Source organism: Perognathus longimembris, chromosome 2 (genome assembly GCF_023159225.1).
Source record: "Perognathus longimembris pacificus isolate PPM17 chromosome 2, ASM2315922v1, whole genome shotgun sequence".
Taxonomy (NCBI): Eukaryota; Metazoa; Chordata; class Mammalia; order Rodentia; family Heteromyidae; genus Perognathus; species Perognathus longimembris.
Genome location: NC_063162.1, coordinates 13,675,005 through 13,690,893, shown reverse-complemented (window position 1 = coordinate 13,690,893; position 15,889 = coordinate 13,675,005). Strand labels below are relative to the sequence as shown.

The following is a 15,889-nucleotide window of genomic DNA, read 5'->3' as shown; positions in this document are numbered from 1 at the left end:
TCAATAGTCATTTTTTTCTTCCTATGCTTAGAAGATGCGCAGTGGTAGTTTGATATGTGTTAGGACCATTTGCTTTAAAGCGACACATCCACAAGTTTTGGTAGGGATTTTTTTTTTTAAGTTAGTCATGAAAAAAAATGGTTATACAGTAAATTGTTCTGAATTCTATACATTTTGGGTGTTTTTAATGGTCTGCGTTGGTTTGGGGTGGGTTTTTTTTTTTCTTTTTCTTTCTTTCCTTTTTTTTTTTTTTTTTTCTTTTTTCTTTTTGCATCCAGCTCAAAAACAAAAATAGAATTCGGTAAGGTAACGAAGCTCTGGATGTTGGCAAGTATTTCGAGGGCACTTTCAGCTGGCAGAAAACTTGGGAGTGAAGTGGTGCTCTAACTTTATCTAGCTCTCCCTTCCTCCCCTCGCAAGGCACCAGATAACGATTACAGCCTAGTTTCACTGGAGGGTCGGACCGCCGAGCCTTACTTGGACCAACTTAGGTGAACTCCTTGGGACTATTGAAAATTGCCTTTATGTTTGCCAAGTCGGCAAACAAAATATCAGGCTTTGTTCTTTGGATTGAATGCGGGTTTGGAGGGTGGTGGGGGGGGGAGAAACAAAAAAAAAGGGAGAGAGAGAGAGGGAAGAGTGAGAAAGCCCTGCCTTTTTTTTTTTTTTAAGGCGCCCTCCCCCCTTTTTTTTTGGAGGGGGTGAATTGTTGTGGGAGCGGGTGGGGTGAGGGGGATCCGGGTTCTCGTGCGCGCTTCCCGGGCAGGCAGGCGGGCGGGCGGGCGGGCGAGGGGATTCTGTGAATGGGACTGTGCGTGAGCATCTTGCCTGGCGGTGCTGCTGTTGCTGCTGCTGCTGCTGCTGTTGCTGCTGCTGCTGCTCTGCGCCGCCGCTGTCCGGTGCTGCGGGCGGCAGGGCGGGTGCTGCCCTCCAGTGGAGCCCGCGGCCGGCGCGGGCCTGGGCCATCGGGCGAGCCGCGATGCCCGCGAGCCGGCGGCGGGGAGGACCGCGCCGCGACCCGCTCTAGATGGTGAGTGTGGGGGCCGGCGGCGGCGCGCGCGCGCGCGGAGCAGGTGCAGGTGCAGGTGCAGCATCCCGGCCCGGCCCGGCTCGCAAGCATCGCATCCCATCCCAGCCCAGCCCAGCCAGTGCATGCTCCATGCTCCACTGTCAGTTCGCAGTAACTTTCAGATTGACGTCCTTGGACTGGTAAGGTGCCCGATGGATGGAGTTGATTTAAAAAAAAAAAGGGGGGGGGGGATTCTTTAAAAAGAAAAGGCAACAACGAAAAGAAATGGACAGAAAGGGAATTCTTTAAAAAGAAAAGGCAACAACGAAAAGAAATGGACAGTTCTTTTTTTCTTTTCTTTTAATTCTGTACTTTTTACTCCACCCCAGGAAATGTGTCTTTTGTGGTTGTTTAATTTGGAAGTATATCCTACACGTGAGTGTGTGTGTGTGTGTGTGAGTGTGTTGGGGGTGTTACACTCTTTTCATTCATCAAGTTGAAGTCACACTAACTTCTGGCTCCATTCCTCCCCAGCCCCAAGTACTTTAGTAAAGTTTCTACAGCGTTCACCTCCCCGTATGTATGTTAGGGCAAGACCTGTTTCCTCTGCCTTCTGTCCCAAACCTATTTATTTTAAAAAGAAAAATCAAAACAGAACAAAACAAAACTTGGAGCGCGGTGGGCTATGAACGGGTCGTTCTTCCCTTAATCTTATTTCTCCTACATAGATTGTAATTTCATATTAAGAAAAAAAGAAGCTTTCCTTCTTTTGTTGTGGGAGGGGTTGGAGCTCTTTAGCCCTCCCCCCCTTGTTAATCCTGCAGAACTTCGTTGTGCTCTCTCATTGTTGTTGTTGTTGTTGTTGTTTTAATGGAAGTGTGGGTGTACTTCTGCCCAATTGGGGTGCTCTGGGATGATTCGGGGACTGTATGACAGGACAACAAATGTACCGGAAGGAGTTTGTTGGGAGGAGGTTTGTTTTTTTTCTTTTCTCCCCAACCCCTGAAGAGATTTCTCTTTTTTTTTTTTTTTCTTTTTAAGGAATAAGAAGTCTGTCAGGAATGTGTAGGCTTTTCTTGTTGTTTCCATTTTCCTTGTCTTTTGAGAAAGCCAGAAAATAAAGTCCTAGTCCAAGTTGCCCCGCTGTATTTGTAACACTTTATAAAATGACGGCTGCGGAATGATTGGGTGCTGTCCATCAGCGAGTGGAGAACTTGCAGTTTACTTAAGAAATTGCGTGTGTGACAAAAGCAGCTGCCAGTGTGGAGTGTGGTGGTCTTTGTGAATAGAGGGAGGGAAGGCAATTAGGGGGCTTGTGTGGTTGGGGCTTTTTACTTGTCTAGCTGGAAGCTCATTGCTTTTGTTACCACCATGTAAAGGGAAATGGCAGGGTTTTGTTTTGGTATTAAGGGCCTTGAAGATTGCTGCCACACACACACACACACACACACACACACACACACACACCACACACGGAGGCCAGATAAGTCTAGGAAGAGGGGCCACCAGAAATCTTTTCCTAAAGAAAATGAAGATTTATCACTTTGTTATTTTGAAGCCTTTCCAGTCCTTGTTTTTGTTGATTGGGGTGGGGAGGGGGGATGTGGAAGGTAAAGGTATTAACTTGTCCTCCGAATTAACAGATTGCCTAAAGACTGGTACAGTAAATTAAAACCATCTCCTTTATGTTAGGTGGTCTGCCTTTAAGAGAAACCAAGTCCTTGGCTACCGGTCTACCTTCCAGCAAGGCGGGTCTAGGACGGTGTCTTATATGCATGCAAATCGGAGTTGTGGATGTGCTTTTGACGAGGGTGAAGTCATTTTGGATGAGTTTTGTCCTCTAATTTTAACCCCTCCTTGGCCAGCCACCCTCCCACACTCCCCTCCTACATGTAAGGTGATGTCTGAGGGTCTCAACTCAAATTAAGTTAAGCATACACAAATGTACCCAGCCCTGGATCCTCTGAGAGCCCCCGGAAAAGTAAGTTGGGTCTGTGGGGTTCCACTCGTGCCTTCCTTTGCCTGTCTCCCCTTCTCTCCTTCCTCCGTTCTCTCTCTCTGGGAAAGGCTGTCACAAAACCTAACAATCAAAGAAGTGGGAGATGGATAGCTAGAGTTCGGCCGTGTGCAATGCCAGGGGACACAGCAAGCCCATTTCTTTTGCTTCCAGGGAGATGAGCTGAAATTCTCTCAGGCAGAGTCTTACTCTGCAAAGAAGAGAGGGTGTGTACCAGTGGCAGGCAAGGCCCTGCCAAGTGTCACTTCCGTGTCACCGTGACAAGGAAATAGACTTTCCTCCTCCCTCCCCCTCTCCCATCGCAGTCCTCTCCCTAAGAAATTTGTTTTGAGGGATTTGACAATCTCGCAGATAAAGTGCCTGCCTACTGCATCCGGTTGATCATTTTCCTTCATGGCTGACCGTAATTTCTTTGCTACTTTAAGCAGCAGCTCTGTCCCTGGCGCCCAAGGTAACGGGTGAGGGAGGGGACTTTTCTTAGATGCCCCTCGAGCTGCCGGGGGAAGATGGGCCTTCTCCTTCCACACTTCAGGACCCTGGAGTAGTAAAGCTTAGGAATTAGGAAGAGCTTTTTGTTATTGTTGTTGTTTTTTTTTAAATTATTTTAATCTGAAACCAGCTGCATGCGGTGATTAGTAGTTTTCTAACTTGTGAACAAACCCCCCCCCCTTTTTTTTTTTGGAGGAAGGAGGGTAGATATGCAGGCAAGAGACTTAGGAAAGTAATTCTAGGCGATAAGAGTGACGGGTGTGAGCATTTGGAGCGTCTCTAGCCAGAAATCTGGAGCCCTCTTCGTCTTTTAAGATGCCTTTTTTCAGCTCTTTAAGTGAGTGGTACAAAAGGAGGGGAAGCTGGGGCCAAAAAGAAAAGTGAGGAAAGCCGGAGGGAGGAAGAAGGAGGGAAAAAAAAAAAAAAAAAGCTGGCCCAGTCCCATCTTGAAGGTACAGAGAAAGTTTTCCTAGAGGTGGAGCGAGGGCAGCCCGGAGCGGTGATGTACCCCAGGGAGGCAGTGATCGTGGGGATGGAGGATGTGAGTGGGAAGGCAGGCGCAGTGGCCTCGGGGGTCTCTCTCTTGCAGCACTTGGGCGCCTGGCACCTCAATTTGAATTGCTGGGTGAGTAGTGGTGTGCGTGTGCGTGTGTGTGTGTGTGTGTGTGTGTGTGATCTGTGTTCTCGTCCAATGTGCATGTTCTTGACCATGAAACCTGAGCTTTCTTCTTTTTTTTTTTTTTTTTTTTGTTGTTGTTCAAACAAATGATTAAAACTCCCAGACAGTGGGAAGGACCCAGAAGGAATAATGGTCAGTGCAGGGCTGTGTCCTATCCCTATGTACTTTGCACAGTAGCTTTTTGGGGGGAGGGGAATCTGGGAAGGGGTGGTGGGGTTAGGGGGTCCCTTCTCACTAGCCTCTTTTTTTTTTTCTTCAGCCACCAGCATGGGCTGCGTTGGAAGAGAAAAGCAGGGAAGTAGCCTTGTGTGGTAGAGGAGCGTGTTTTCAAAGCTTGAGATGCTCTGGGCCAGCAGGGCTGGCAGTAGCAGGCCTTCGGCGTGCTGTGGAGTTGGGTCTTATTCAGTGCTACCTTTCTGTGGATCTGTCTTTGGTTGTTATTTATTTTCAGTCTTAAAATGTAGGCAGTGCCTTGTCCCCCTTCTCCCCCCCCCCCCGACTTCACCACCCCCCCTGCTCAGGGTGGCTTGTGGTAATTGTGGGTTTTTTTTTTTTAACTTAATAAAAAATATGTTTTGGAAATCTGAGCTCAAGACTGATGACAGCTTGTTGTGTGGCTGATGATCAGAAAGGCCCTGTCATACAAATTTGGGCTTCAGGATTCCTTCTACTCTCCATCCCTGAGTACCATCTTTTACCACGTGCAATAAGGTCATTCTTAGGAATTTGGAGGCACTGCCTTTATTCTCTTGATCATCACTTTTATTAAATGGCTAAACACATATGTGCGGTGGTTCACCAAGTTCTTATGATGTAATTTTGGAGGGAGAGAACATGAAATAGACCATAGATTACAAGAGTCTTTATGGTGGATAGTTCTCTGAAGTTGAGCAGAAAGTATATATATATATATATATATATATATATATATATATATATACAGGGTTCTAGTTCAGTCCTTGATTGGGTAAGCTGTCAAGACCTGCTGGCTACAGGCTGTTGGTATGTAAATTGTGTGGCAGCTAATTTCATATCCAGTGCCTTCTCCTGAAGGATCCCTGTGGTAGAGATTCCTGAGCTGCCATTACAGGCGTCTCCTCTCTGTAAGCCTAGCTGTTGAGGAGGCTGAGATCTGAGGATTTTGGTTTGAAGCCAGGTCAAGCAGGAATGTCTATTAGACTCTTATCTCCATTTAACCACCCCAAAAGCAGAAATGGAGTTGTGGCTTAAGTGGTCTTATGTTGGGGGGGGGAGCTCAGGGACAATGTCTAGGCCCTGAATTCGAGTCCTAGGACCGGGACACACACACACACACACACACACACACACACACACACACACACACACACACAGAGATTTCTGAGTTCTCTAGGATCTTGTCTTGGTACTTAATAGCCATCCTGCTGCTTTGGGAGCATAAACCTCCTATTCTTGAGGCCTTAGGAGAAGGACCTTGCTTTCAGAGGGTGAATTCCGGACTCCAGCGATACAGATATTATAATCTTTGTATTGTCACTGCAGGCTGCTGCATTGGCATTTTCTGGAAGCAGCAGAGCCTGCGACCTTGTATTCTTTGGGAAACATTCCCTTGGTGGTTTGGGGTTGGTGGGGGGCCCCAACTGAGCTATGTAATAGAATTCTTGCCTTCTGCAATGTTGTGGAATGTGGTGAAATGTTGACACGCCCTCAGATCACACACACTTTTGCACACATATTGGAAGACTCAAGAAAGTGAATGCTGCCTGGGCCCTTCCCTTCCACTCCTCACATATCAGATGCGTCACCAGGGACAGCAACTGTGCTCGGCCCAGCTCTCCTTGCAGTGACTTGCAGTCTAGGCACCCTAGAAGGGATGCCCATGTCCGGGACACTCGCAGGGCAAAAGGGAACAGCAGGATGCAGTTGTCCTTCCCTTTGTCTCCCTTTCAGTCGGCCTTTGTCGCCTTCTTGCTGGATCCCAGGGTTGAGGCGGTGTGAATTTGTTGGGTCACATGAATGAAATGTTCCATTCCTTTTTCTCAAGTTAATCGCTCATTTTAGTGGGTGAGTGGAGAGGGAGGGGTGGCGGTGGTGGTGTTCTCGCTTTGTGAAGGAGATAGATGTTGCTTGACCTTGTACTAAATCAACTCAGCGGAACAGGCAGATAAATACAGACCAAGATCAGAAAGTTAGGCCCATGGTGCTGGAGAACGGACAAGAGACATTTTTAGGCAGCTGGTTCTTGGAAGGAAGTCAAGGAGGTGCTGTGGGAGTTTGTTCAGTGCTTCTTTCTTCAACTCCCCAGGATGTAATAACCATTATGCACTTAAAATTTATTCTCGATCAAAATTGGTGATTTCCTTTTCCATTGTGTTTAAGAACTCCCTAGATTTGGAGTTGTTGTGTTTGCGAGGTGAGGGCGGCCTGGAAATCATTATTATGTTTAAAAGTTATTTCGAATGGAAGCCTTTGGGTTTGTTCATTTGGAATAGGTTAGATTTATCCCTGGCTCGGGTTTGGAGATCTGCCTCTCCTAGAAACAGCTGTACCCTCTTACCCAATTCCCAAACACTCTCTGCAGATTTCGGGCGCACAGCAAGGTTGATTATGCTAACACTAATCATTTAATACCCAAGTAGTAGGGAACTATTTGGTGGGAGGGTGGAGGGTGCAGATTCCTGGGCAATGACTTAGGGGTGAAGTAGTCGCTCCTTCATCCCCGAGATCTGGTGGTGGATTAGTGTCTTTGTGGACCCTTTGGTGCCTGTTCACCCCTTCCTGACCTTCTGCGCAAGGATTTCCATGTCGAGAGGCAGAGGCAAGCAGGAGGAAAGCCTTGGAAACTGACTCGCCAGGGGTTGGGCCTGGACCTGCGGGCCAAATTGTGAGCTCGCAAGGGTTCTAAGGGTTACTTGGGGAGGCACAATGGGATGCTTTCTTTTTATTGGAAAATAAATGAGAATGAGTGGAAATAAATTATGTGTAATGAACTTAACTGGAAGTAATTGTTCAAGAGCCTGTGAAAGCACAGCTTTGCTAGGGCGGGTCTTGGCTGTGGTTTTCACAAAGCCAGGCAGCTGTAGCCCATCTCTATCTTTCTGGTGTGAAGACCCCCTGCTGTGTTACCCCAGGACCACCACCACCACACCTCCAGCCCACATGTCTACTGTTCCCCACCTTTCTGAGGGTAGAAAAGAGCTGAACTTGGCCCTCTCAGCCCTCTCCGGTTGGGAATAGCTGTCTGGCATGTTACCAGCTGGGTCATTATATTAATATAGAAAGGCTCTTGCCCCGCTGCCCCTCCCCCAAGGGCTAAGCACTGAAGATGGTTTGAGTTAGTTCTATGTATATGCATGCATGCATGTGAGACTTCGGGTGAAAAGTAGCTGCATATTCAGCCCCTCCCCGCCTGCCCTGCTCCATCATTTCCTTGCAAGAAGAACTTTAAGTCCATGGGAAACTATGAGTTGGCAAAAATTTCATAGGCACCAGGAGAATCTTCACCCTTACTCCTCTCGCTGTCTAAATGGATTTGATGGGGGGCCCAGGAGAGCCAGGCATTGATGAATGACAAAATAAGCAACACCCTTAGAGTCAGGCGCCAGGGTCCTTCCGTGGTTGTTGGAACCTAAGGCTGTGCTGCATTGGTGGGCATTGTGCCCAGCATCTGGCCAGAGGTGCAGGCCCTGCCCTGCTACTGTACCTTAGGGGCCAGATCTCTTACCACCTTGTTTCTCCAAATAAAATTCAAACCCAGAGGAACCTTTCCTCTGTTATTTATTCTTTTCGATAGCATTTCTGTAGCTATCCATAGATGTCAGTGTACCACTAGCTGGGGGCAGAAAGTAGCAACATTCACCTATGAAAGGATCCTGGTGGTTGCCCTGGCTGGGTCCCGCCTGGGCTTCTAGTGACTCTGAAGGGAGAGGGAAGAAGGGGTTACTCAGTGTTGGGGTACCAGGATATGTTGATTGCCTGGCTGGCAACACAAGGCCATTGGGGCCACCAAGGAGTCGCTGATGTCTCTGAAACAGCCGCCCTCCATGGCTCCAGTGACGCCAGACACCTAGGAAAGGTTTACTAGTTACCGTTGGCCTGGATGCCACTGTAGGAGGCGACCTCTGGATCTACTATAAACCAGGGTTTTGTGTAAACCTGCAATGAATGGTTATCCCTACCCCAAGCTGATTTCAGCCCCTGGGAGGGCTGGTAATTTAAGACCACCGAAGACCTTCCATACCCATATTGAGTAGGTTGGAAAAGGCTGACAAATGCTCCTCTGTGTGGCTTTTGTTTTATTGTGCTGGACTCCTAAAGGCACTTTCTGGCCCCATTTTTCTTGTGCAGAAAGAGAGAGCCATGGGGGAAGGGGGTATTGCAGGGGAGGCTGATGGAGAGGCCAGGCCTAGCAATGGCTGTATTTGTTTCCAATGTCTGCTGATTAATAGGTTGCAGAGGTGAATGGCAAGCTTTCATTGGCTTTAGGTCACCCTTCGTTAGAAGAGGTTGAGGGGTTGGAGTTTGAGGGGGTCTAGCAGAGGGATCCAGAAGGGCCTTCATCAATCATTCCCTTGCCAAGTCCCGATTTATGAGTAGCGTTTGGATGGGGGTGTGGGCGTTGGCGAGGAGGGTGGCATGGCCAAGTTGCAGAACACTACACTTAAAGGGTTCTTGAAAGGTCAAAGGTCAGCCACAGGGGCATCCTCCTCCCTCCTCCCTCCCACCGTAGCCTGATGAATACTCCTGGTGGAAAGGCTTTGTGTGCTCTGGGGGCCCTTAGAGAACCTTTTCTTTATAGTTTAACTATTCAGGGCTCAGCCCCATGGAGCTGAGTGAACAGAGCAGGCAGAACAGGCAAGGGCTTGGCTTGGGAAATCGTTTTCTCTGAGTAGAAAGCTTCAAGCCCCAATAATTTGAGGATTCTGGTCCCTTGTAAATAGGCATTGTTTGGTGCATTTAATGGGTTCGGGTTTTCCGCTTTTCCTTTTGTTTTTTGTTAGTCCACAACTGACCACATAGAGTGGTTTTTCTCACCAGAAGTCTGCTGCCCGGCACTACATGTTTGTGTTTGGGGTGCAGAAGCATCCTATGAAAAATCTTAGTTTCCTCCCCTTATCCTCTGTCATGACCAGCCCAGTGCTATAAAACCCCTGCTAAAAATCCTTAGTGCACGCTGGCTGACTGGGGGCCCTGAGCTGCTCCTGATTTGGGGTTTGGGGAAAGGATGAGCAAGAGGCAGTGGTCAGGAACCTGGCATAGGTTGCAGACCCTTGATATCCACTCTTGAGTCCTGCAGCATCCGCATCCATCGGAAGGTTGGCCCAGGCTGAGCTCAGGCCCTTTCACCCCACCAACATGGCAGGCATTGCATGTCTGCTGATATTACTGGGATGGTTGCAGAGCGCGGTGGTGGAGGTAGAGAGGTAGGGCTGCAGGGTGTGGAAACACTACTCTCCCAAGGCACATGTGACCCAGGAACTATTCTCTAACTACTATGGGGAAGTGATGACAAGTACCAGGTATTATGGGTTTGCTGTGAGATAATAGAACACATGTGCCCCATGCTATAAGCCTGGAGGCTAGGATGCTTCTCTATTCCATTAAGAAGGGTTGGCTCTGAACCATACTGTGGTAGGTGACAGTACTTTGCTATGGCCATTGGTTAGCTCCCTGTCCTGACCATATAGACAAGGGGCTTGAAAGGGCTCCCTAGTTGAATTTTAGGTGATGAAATATGGGCAGTTTGCACCATCATCCACAAATGATGTGGAATATTTTATGAACACGTTTTTTTTGTGACTCAGTGAGTCACGGTTTTCCTCATATTCTCACAAGGTAAAATAAATAATAATAATTTAACATCTTCCTTGACTGTCACCATGGCCTGGAACATTAGTTGTCACTGGTTTTGCACCCCAGATAGTTCTGAAGACATACTTAGGGAAAGTAATCACCTAAAAGGTACCAGGGTTTATGTTACAGGTGGTTGGCTTGAATGTTGGACTCTGTTTCTCCAAAGACAGAAGGGGGAGGAGGTAAATATTGTAGGCTTTTTAGTTCAGTACCACCATTCCCCCTCCTCCACCCCCCAACTCTGACTGTTCCTTTCTTTTAGTTCCCATGATGCATTTCTGCAAAGTTCACTGTGACCCTCCCCCTCCCAGCAAAGTTACTTCCCACATCTGGATTTTCTTATGGTAGAACAGTTTTAAACATAATACTTACAGAGCTCTTTAAAGTAGTGGGAGCTGCTCAGAGAGAAGGAGAAAGTCAAAGGAAGTTCTTATGTTTTTACTTTTTTTCTGTTTTATTTACATTAGCTCTTATGTTAAAGGCCCTTGTCCTGATCCTGGAAGAATTTGGTTATCTTCAAGTGTCTTCTTAACTCCTTGGTTGCAGTCTGACTCTTTTTTTGTTGTTGTTGTTGTTTTTTGGCCAGTCCTGGGCCTTGCACTCAGGGACTAAGCACTGTCCCTGGCTTCTTCCCGCTCAAGGCATAGCACTCTGCCACCTGAGCCACAGCGCCCCTTCTGGCCGTTTTCCGTATACGTGGTGCTGGGGAATCGAACCTAGGGCTTCATGTATGGGAGGCAAGCTCTCTTGCCACTAGGCCATATCCCCAGCCCGCAGTCTGACTCTTTGACATAGGAAAGTGATGGTTTTTCTCACAAGAAATAATAATGGAAATATAGGTATTAAATGTCATATTCTCAGGAAGGGCGTGTGACTGAGGCATGGATGATTGGGGGAGGTCATTCATATAGTCCTGCCCCCCTAATGACATCCTTACCTCTGAAACAACAGATGCAGCCTGGGCTGTGTTCTAGAGGTTTCCAGAGGAGTAGCTCGCTTCCTTACAACCTTTGTACTCTCTGGGTTGCATTTTGCAAAGTTTTATAGGATGTGTTTAGCAGTGTGCCAGGCACACAGTGTTGAACACTTTGTATACACAGCCTCATTCTATTTCCACAAACCTCTCAAGTGGACACAGTTCTTCTGCAGAGTTTATAGAGACAGAAACAAAGCCCTCAGGGCAAGAGAGAGACCACAGGTCACCCCTCCAGACCTTGGGAGATGCTTGGGCATTCCTGGAATTCACAGCTCTTACTCTTAGTTCCTGTCGGAAGCCCACAGACTCCACAACCATTGTAAAGGCACTGTGGTGTCAGTGACCCACTGTCTGCAGAAGCATAGGGCTGGGCGGTTTCAGAAGGACCATTCAGCTCTGTCTCTGATTAGTTAGGAAGAGCCCAGTCTTTATGTGAAACAAGTCTGCATGATGGCTCTGTCCTGCTCTTTTTCCTCTGCCATGTGCACTTGTAGCTTTGGGGTTCTCTACAAAGTTTGTGAGGTGGTGCTCACCGCTTCCATGGCAGGGGACACAAAGTTCTAGAAGACACAGATCGCATCCTTAAGGAAATTAGACTAGGCCCACCCCCAGCAATGGGCAGGGTATCATGTGGAAAGGAAGAGCCCCATGAGGTTCTGAGGCTAGAAAGATGGGGGCATTTCTAAATAAACCCCCTTCAGTCCCGCTGAAGGCAGGTTGGGTGGAGCTGCAGGTAGATTCCTTGGATCTAGTCTTTGGTCAAGACTCAAACTAGTCAGTTCCTACTGATGTGCCATGAAGGCCAAATAGGAATACCCCAGTAGGACTCCTTTAGTTTTTCCCCTGCTAAAGCCAGGCAGCCTTCTAAAGCCCCCTTCTACTCTATCACCATACTATAGAGCTTTGACTGGCCACAAGACCGGTTAGGTAGGCAAAAGTGTACAGAATCACACAGGGCCATTGGTGACTGTCAGGGAGATTTAATTTTTGTTAAAATTGCCCTTCCACGTGTATCTACGATGAAGAGGGAGAATTAAAATACACTCATTTTTTTGATGGCCAAATGTGATCTTCATCGCTCATGTTTCCCATTCATCTACTTAGAAGGTACCTTGGGAACTGTGTTTTTACACTGTAGACAGGACCACATCACCAGGCAACTCCTACCAATAAAGACAAGTAATAAATTGCCATTATTAATAAGATTATCAAGTGCTAGGGCTGTACCAGCTTTCCTTGTGGCTTCTCTAAAGACCTGGGCTTGAGTCAGGATTAGAACTCATCTTTTAGCCTGTGTGTGTCCCTATGCCCATAGGGTTTTCTGGCCTTGGGCTTCACATTCATGCCTGCATAGAGAACCAGCCATAGTGCTCTATAGCCTGCAACCTCAGATTTTCTGGGACCAGAGATGTGAATTTGTGATAATTGTCCTGAAAGGTGTGTGATTCAGCCAGGGTTGACCTGTGGTTACAGGTGGTGTTCAACCTCCATTCCTCTCCATCTCCATGATGGATTATGCACCTGTTTGAACTGCTTATGGTGCTCCTGCTTCAATAGTATCTGCTAATCTTGGACCCTTCTTGCCTGTCTTTCTGTTTTTCTTCCTCCTTCTCCCTCTCTTCCTCCTTATTCCTAGTATTATTGTTATTGTCTGTACTAGGGATTGAACCCAGAGCCTTGGGCTTATTACTAGGCAAGCCCTCTACTACTTGAGCCATGCCTCCAGTCCCTGACATACTTATTTTAAACTGTCTGGAGTTACTTACTTTTTATCAAAGAAAGGCACAGGGGCCATGTACCTTTCCAACCAAATGGAAAATTTCAAGGAGATAGTGGCAGTTATTTTCTTTTGCTCCTGATGGTTTCCACTCTGCCCTCTCTTTCTCTCCCTCCACCTCAGCACTTTGCATCGTGTCCCAAGTCCTTCTAAATATAAAGGTTCCCCTAAAGGATGTTCCTCAGAAGATTTTCTGCACGTCTGAGATGTGGCCACTGGCCTGGGCACAGCAGCCCGTGGTCTTAAGGGTCATAGCCTGGCCTACACCTTCTGGCTGCCAACTCTAAGAGACTGTTTGTCATTTCCAAAGCATCCTCTACTCTGGTGGCTTTAAGCTTTATTATTTTAATTTGCAAAATGGTAACCAGGCTTCTGGGAGCAACTAGCTAGCTAGCCCTTTTCTCTGGAGGAGTGCAAGTTTATTGGAATCCGTAAACAAAGCCATGGGAGATGTTCTTTTCCTGTGGTTCTTTCTGGAGCTTCAACTGGCATTCTACCAGGGCTTAAATAAAGGGTCTTGAGCTCTTGTTCAACTTTTATGCTCTACCACTCGAACCACACCTCTAATTCTGGCATTTTGCTGGTTGTTGGAGATAAGAGTCTCTCAAATTTATCTACCTAGGCTGGCTTTGAACTGCTATCCTCAGAACTCAGCCTCCGGAGTAGCTAGGATTATAAGTGCAAGCCACCAGCACCCAGCACTTTGTAAAGATATCTTCCCCACAACTGAGTGGTAGGAAGTGTTCTTCCCGTGTTCTATGTGGACTCATCCCTTAAAAAGGAAAAAGGCCAGAAACTGATGCTACGAGAGCTAACTGCTCCATGGTCCCTGAACTCAAGAGGCGCTAGTGGGCAGCGCCAGAACCTGACTTCTTTTCTTTTAATGCAATTCCTTTTCCTTGATGTTAATGCAAGTTGTGCCTTCCTAAAAGTAATAAAAGGAAATGAAGACACGTTCGAAAATGAAACTTGACTCTAATCCATTCATCAGCTAACACTAGCCTCTTTATCTTCCCTGGTACCTAATCTGGTTAAATGTCCCTGTTGTAGGATTTTAGTGAAAATCCTCTATTGGGAATAGGGTTTTTTGCAATTGGATTACTCTCAGTAAATGGCCCAGTAGTTCGCTTGTTTCAGCTTAATTTTTTCTTTGTGATCTTGCTGGGCTGAGGGGAGGAGGGGAGTGGACGAAGTATCAGCTAGGGGAAGAGGAGAGCGGTTTGGGAAGGCCTGCGGATGACAAGAAGAATCATGTTTAAAATTCTTTTTGTTTTTCCTGCTTCCCTCCACGGGTCTATCCTACACCTCCCCCCGCCCCGCCCCAAAAGCTTGTACTTTGTTTGCTCCAACAGTCCATTTCTCGAATGCATACCTTTTATTAGGCCAATTCATCATCATCCAGTTAATTTATTAGTGGTCCCTGATGACTCCCTAATGAAATTCCTGATGAATCCAGGGCTGTGGTAATCTGCATAAAATATGCAGGTGCTTGCCAAAGCAGTTTAGAGCTTTCTAGTAAAGTTCCTACTCCCAAGCAGAGCTTGCGTGGGACTTTTCATCCTGGCTTCACGGGCAGGCTTGCTTGTGTGCCTGCTGTTTCTGAGGGCAGGGAGGGGGAGAGGAGGTGGGCAGGGAGGCTGGCTGGGTGGGACCTGGGCCTCGCTAGGTTTTCTTGTAAATGAAGGTTTTCCTAGCTGGTCCCTGTGAAGCCAGCCTGCCTCCTGGAGGTCCCACCGAGGGGGCCTCGGGAGGTCGGAGATCCCTGCTATGTGCACAGTGCAGTAGGCCTGGGAGATAAAAGTCCCCATTTCCGACTCACCTGCCCAATGGGGAAAGTGCAGAGGCCTTGGGCTCCGCGATGGGTGGGGATGAAGAAGGTGTTTAAAAGCCAGGCTCTGTAGGGAGGTGGAAGCCGGAAGCAGACCTGTGCAGAGAGCCGTCTTAAAAACCTCTGTCTTACTTTTAAGTGGATTGGGGAGGTGGGGGGTGGCGTGGGCAGGGTTGAGTGTATCTCACGACATCAAGGTGGGAGGGTGTTCCAGGGGACCAGGGCCTGTGCTCTGAAGTCTCAGGCTGCCGGGACCAGCTGACAGTGGCTTCCTCTGTTCTTCCCCCACAGTCGAACAAAGTGCCGGTGGTGCAGCACCCCCACCATGTCCACCCGCTCACGCCTCTCATCACCTACAGCAACGAACACTTCACCCCGGGAAACCCACCTCCACACTTACCAGCCGACGTAGACCCCAAAACAGGTAGGTCAGGGGCTAGGCTGCCCTGGTAGAAGGCTGGGCTGGGCTGGTCTCTAGAGGACTGGGCAGGCCTTAGGAGGGAGTCCAGGGTGGGCCTCCGGGGGTGGTGTTGGGGATGATGGTAGAGGCTGGAAAAGAACTCTGGGGCCACGTCCTGGCAGGGTAATCCTTTTCTTCTCCTTTTCTTCTTTGGAGAAGTCTGTTTGGAGGAATCAGATTTCCACAGGGGACCTGGAAGGGGGTTATCTTGGGAACCCGGCCATGGGTTCCTCTCCAGACAGACTTGCAAATGGTAATAAACCTAGAGGCCTCTCCTACCGCCCTCTCCTAGATTCCTGGGAGGGTAAGAAGCCTGACAGCATTGGTTCTAAGGACCTGCTGGATTCCTCGTGGGTTTTTTTTCCCCCCCTGTATTTGGTTCCCCTTTCTCTCCCCCCCACCCCCCCGCCATTCTCCCTTCATGGTTTGTTGTGTCAAACCCAATTTATAGATGTGAAAACTGAAATCCAGGAAGATTATATTAGGACAGCCAGCAGGGTCCCAGACAGAAGATACCACATTCTCCCTCAAGCCATTACACCACTCCCCTCTTCTTCCCACTTGATTATTGACTGGTTTAGAGCTTTTGCTGTTGCTTGTTGGCCTTGTTTTGGTTTTGTTTGCTTTTCAAGAGGGGAGAAGGAATGAAGGCAGAGTGACCTTATAGTCCTGACAAGGTCAAGGGTAACAGGCACCCTGTGCTTGTGGATGGGCCCTCTTAGGAGAATACCAAAGGCCTAGGCTGCTCAGTGGCCCCCCTCCCACTTAGTGGCTTCGTCCACTGCAGGAATGGGTCTCCAACGGCCCTTCTGAGGCTCTTGT

The 15,889-nt window shown here is 48.1% G+C and overlaps 1 protein-coding gene across 31 annotated transcripts in view; it reads left to right on the top strand.

Moving 5' to 3' along the window:
- Window positions 1-15,889, top strand: part of Tcf7l2 (transcription factor 7 like 2) — a 201,530-nt gene that overhangs the window by 161,443 nt on the left and 24,198 nt on the right. For all 31 annotated transcript variants that reach the window (XM_048338235.1, XM_048338230.1, XM_048338233.1 and 28 more), the window contains one exon: window positions 14,899-15,031. In XM_048338235.1, the coding sequence (XP_048194192.1) occupies window positions 14,899-15,031 (133 nt within the window). The remainder of the gene's footprint in view (window positions 1-14,898; window positions 15,032-15,889) is intronic.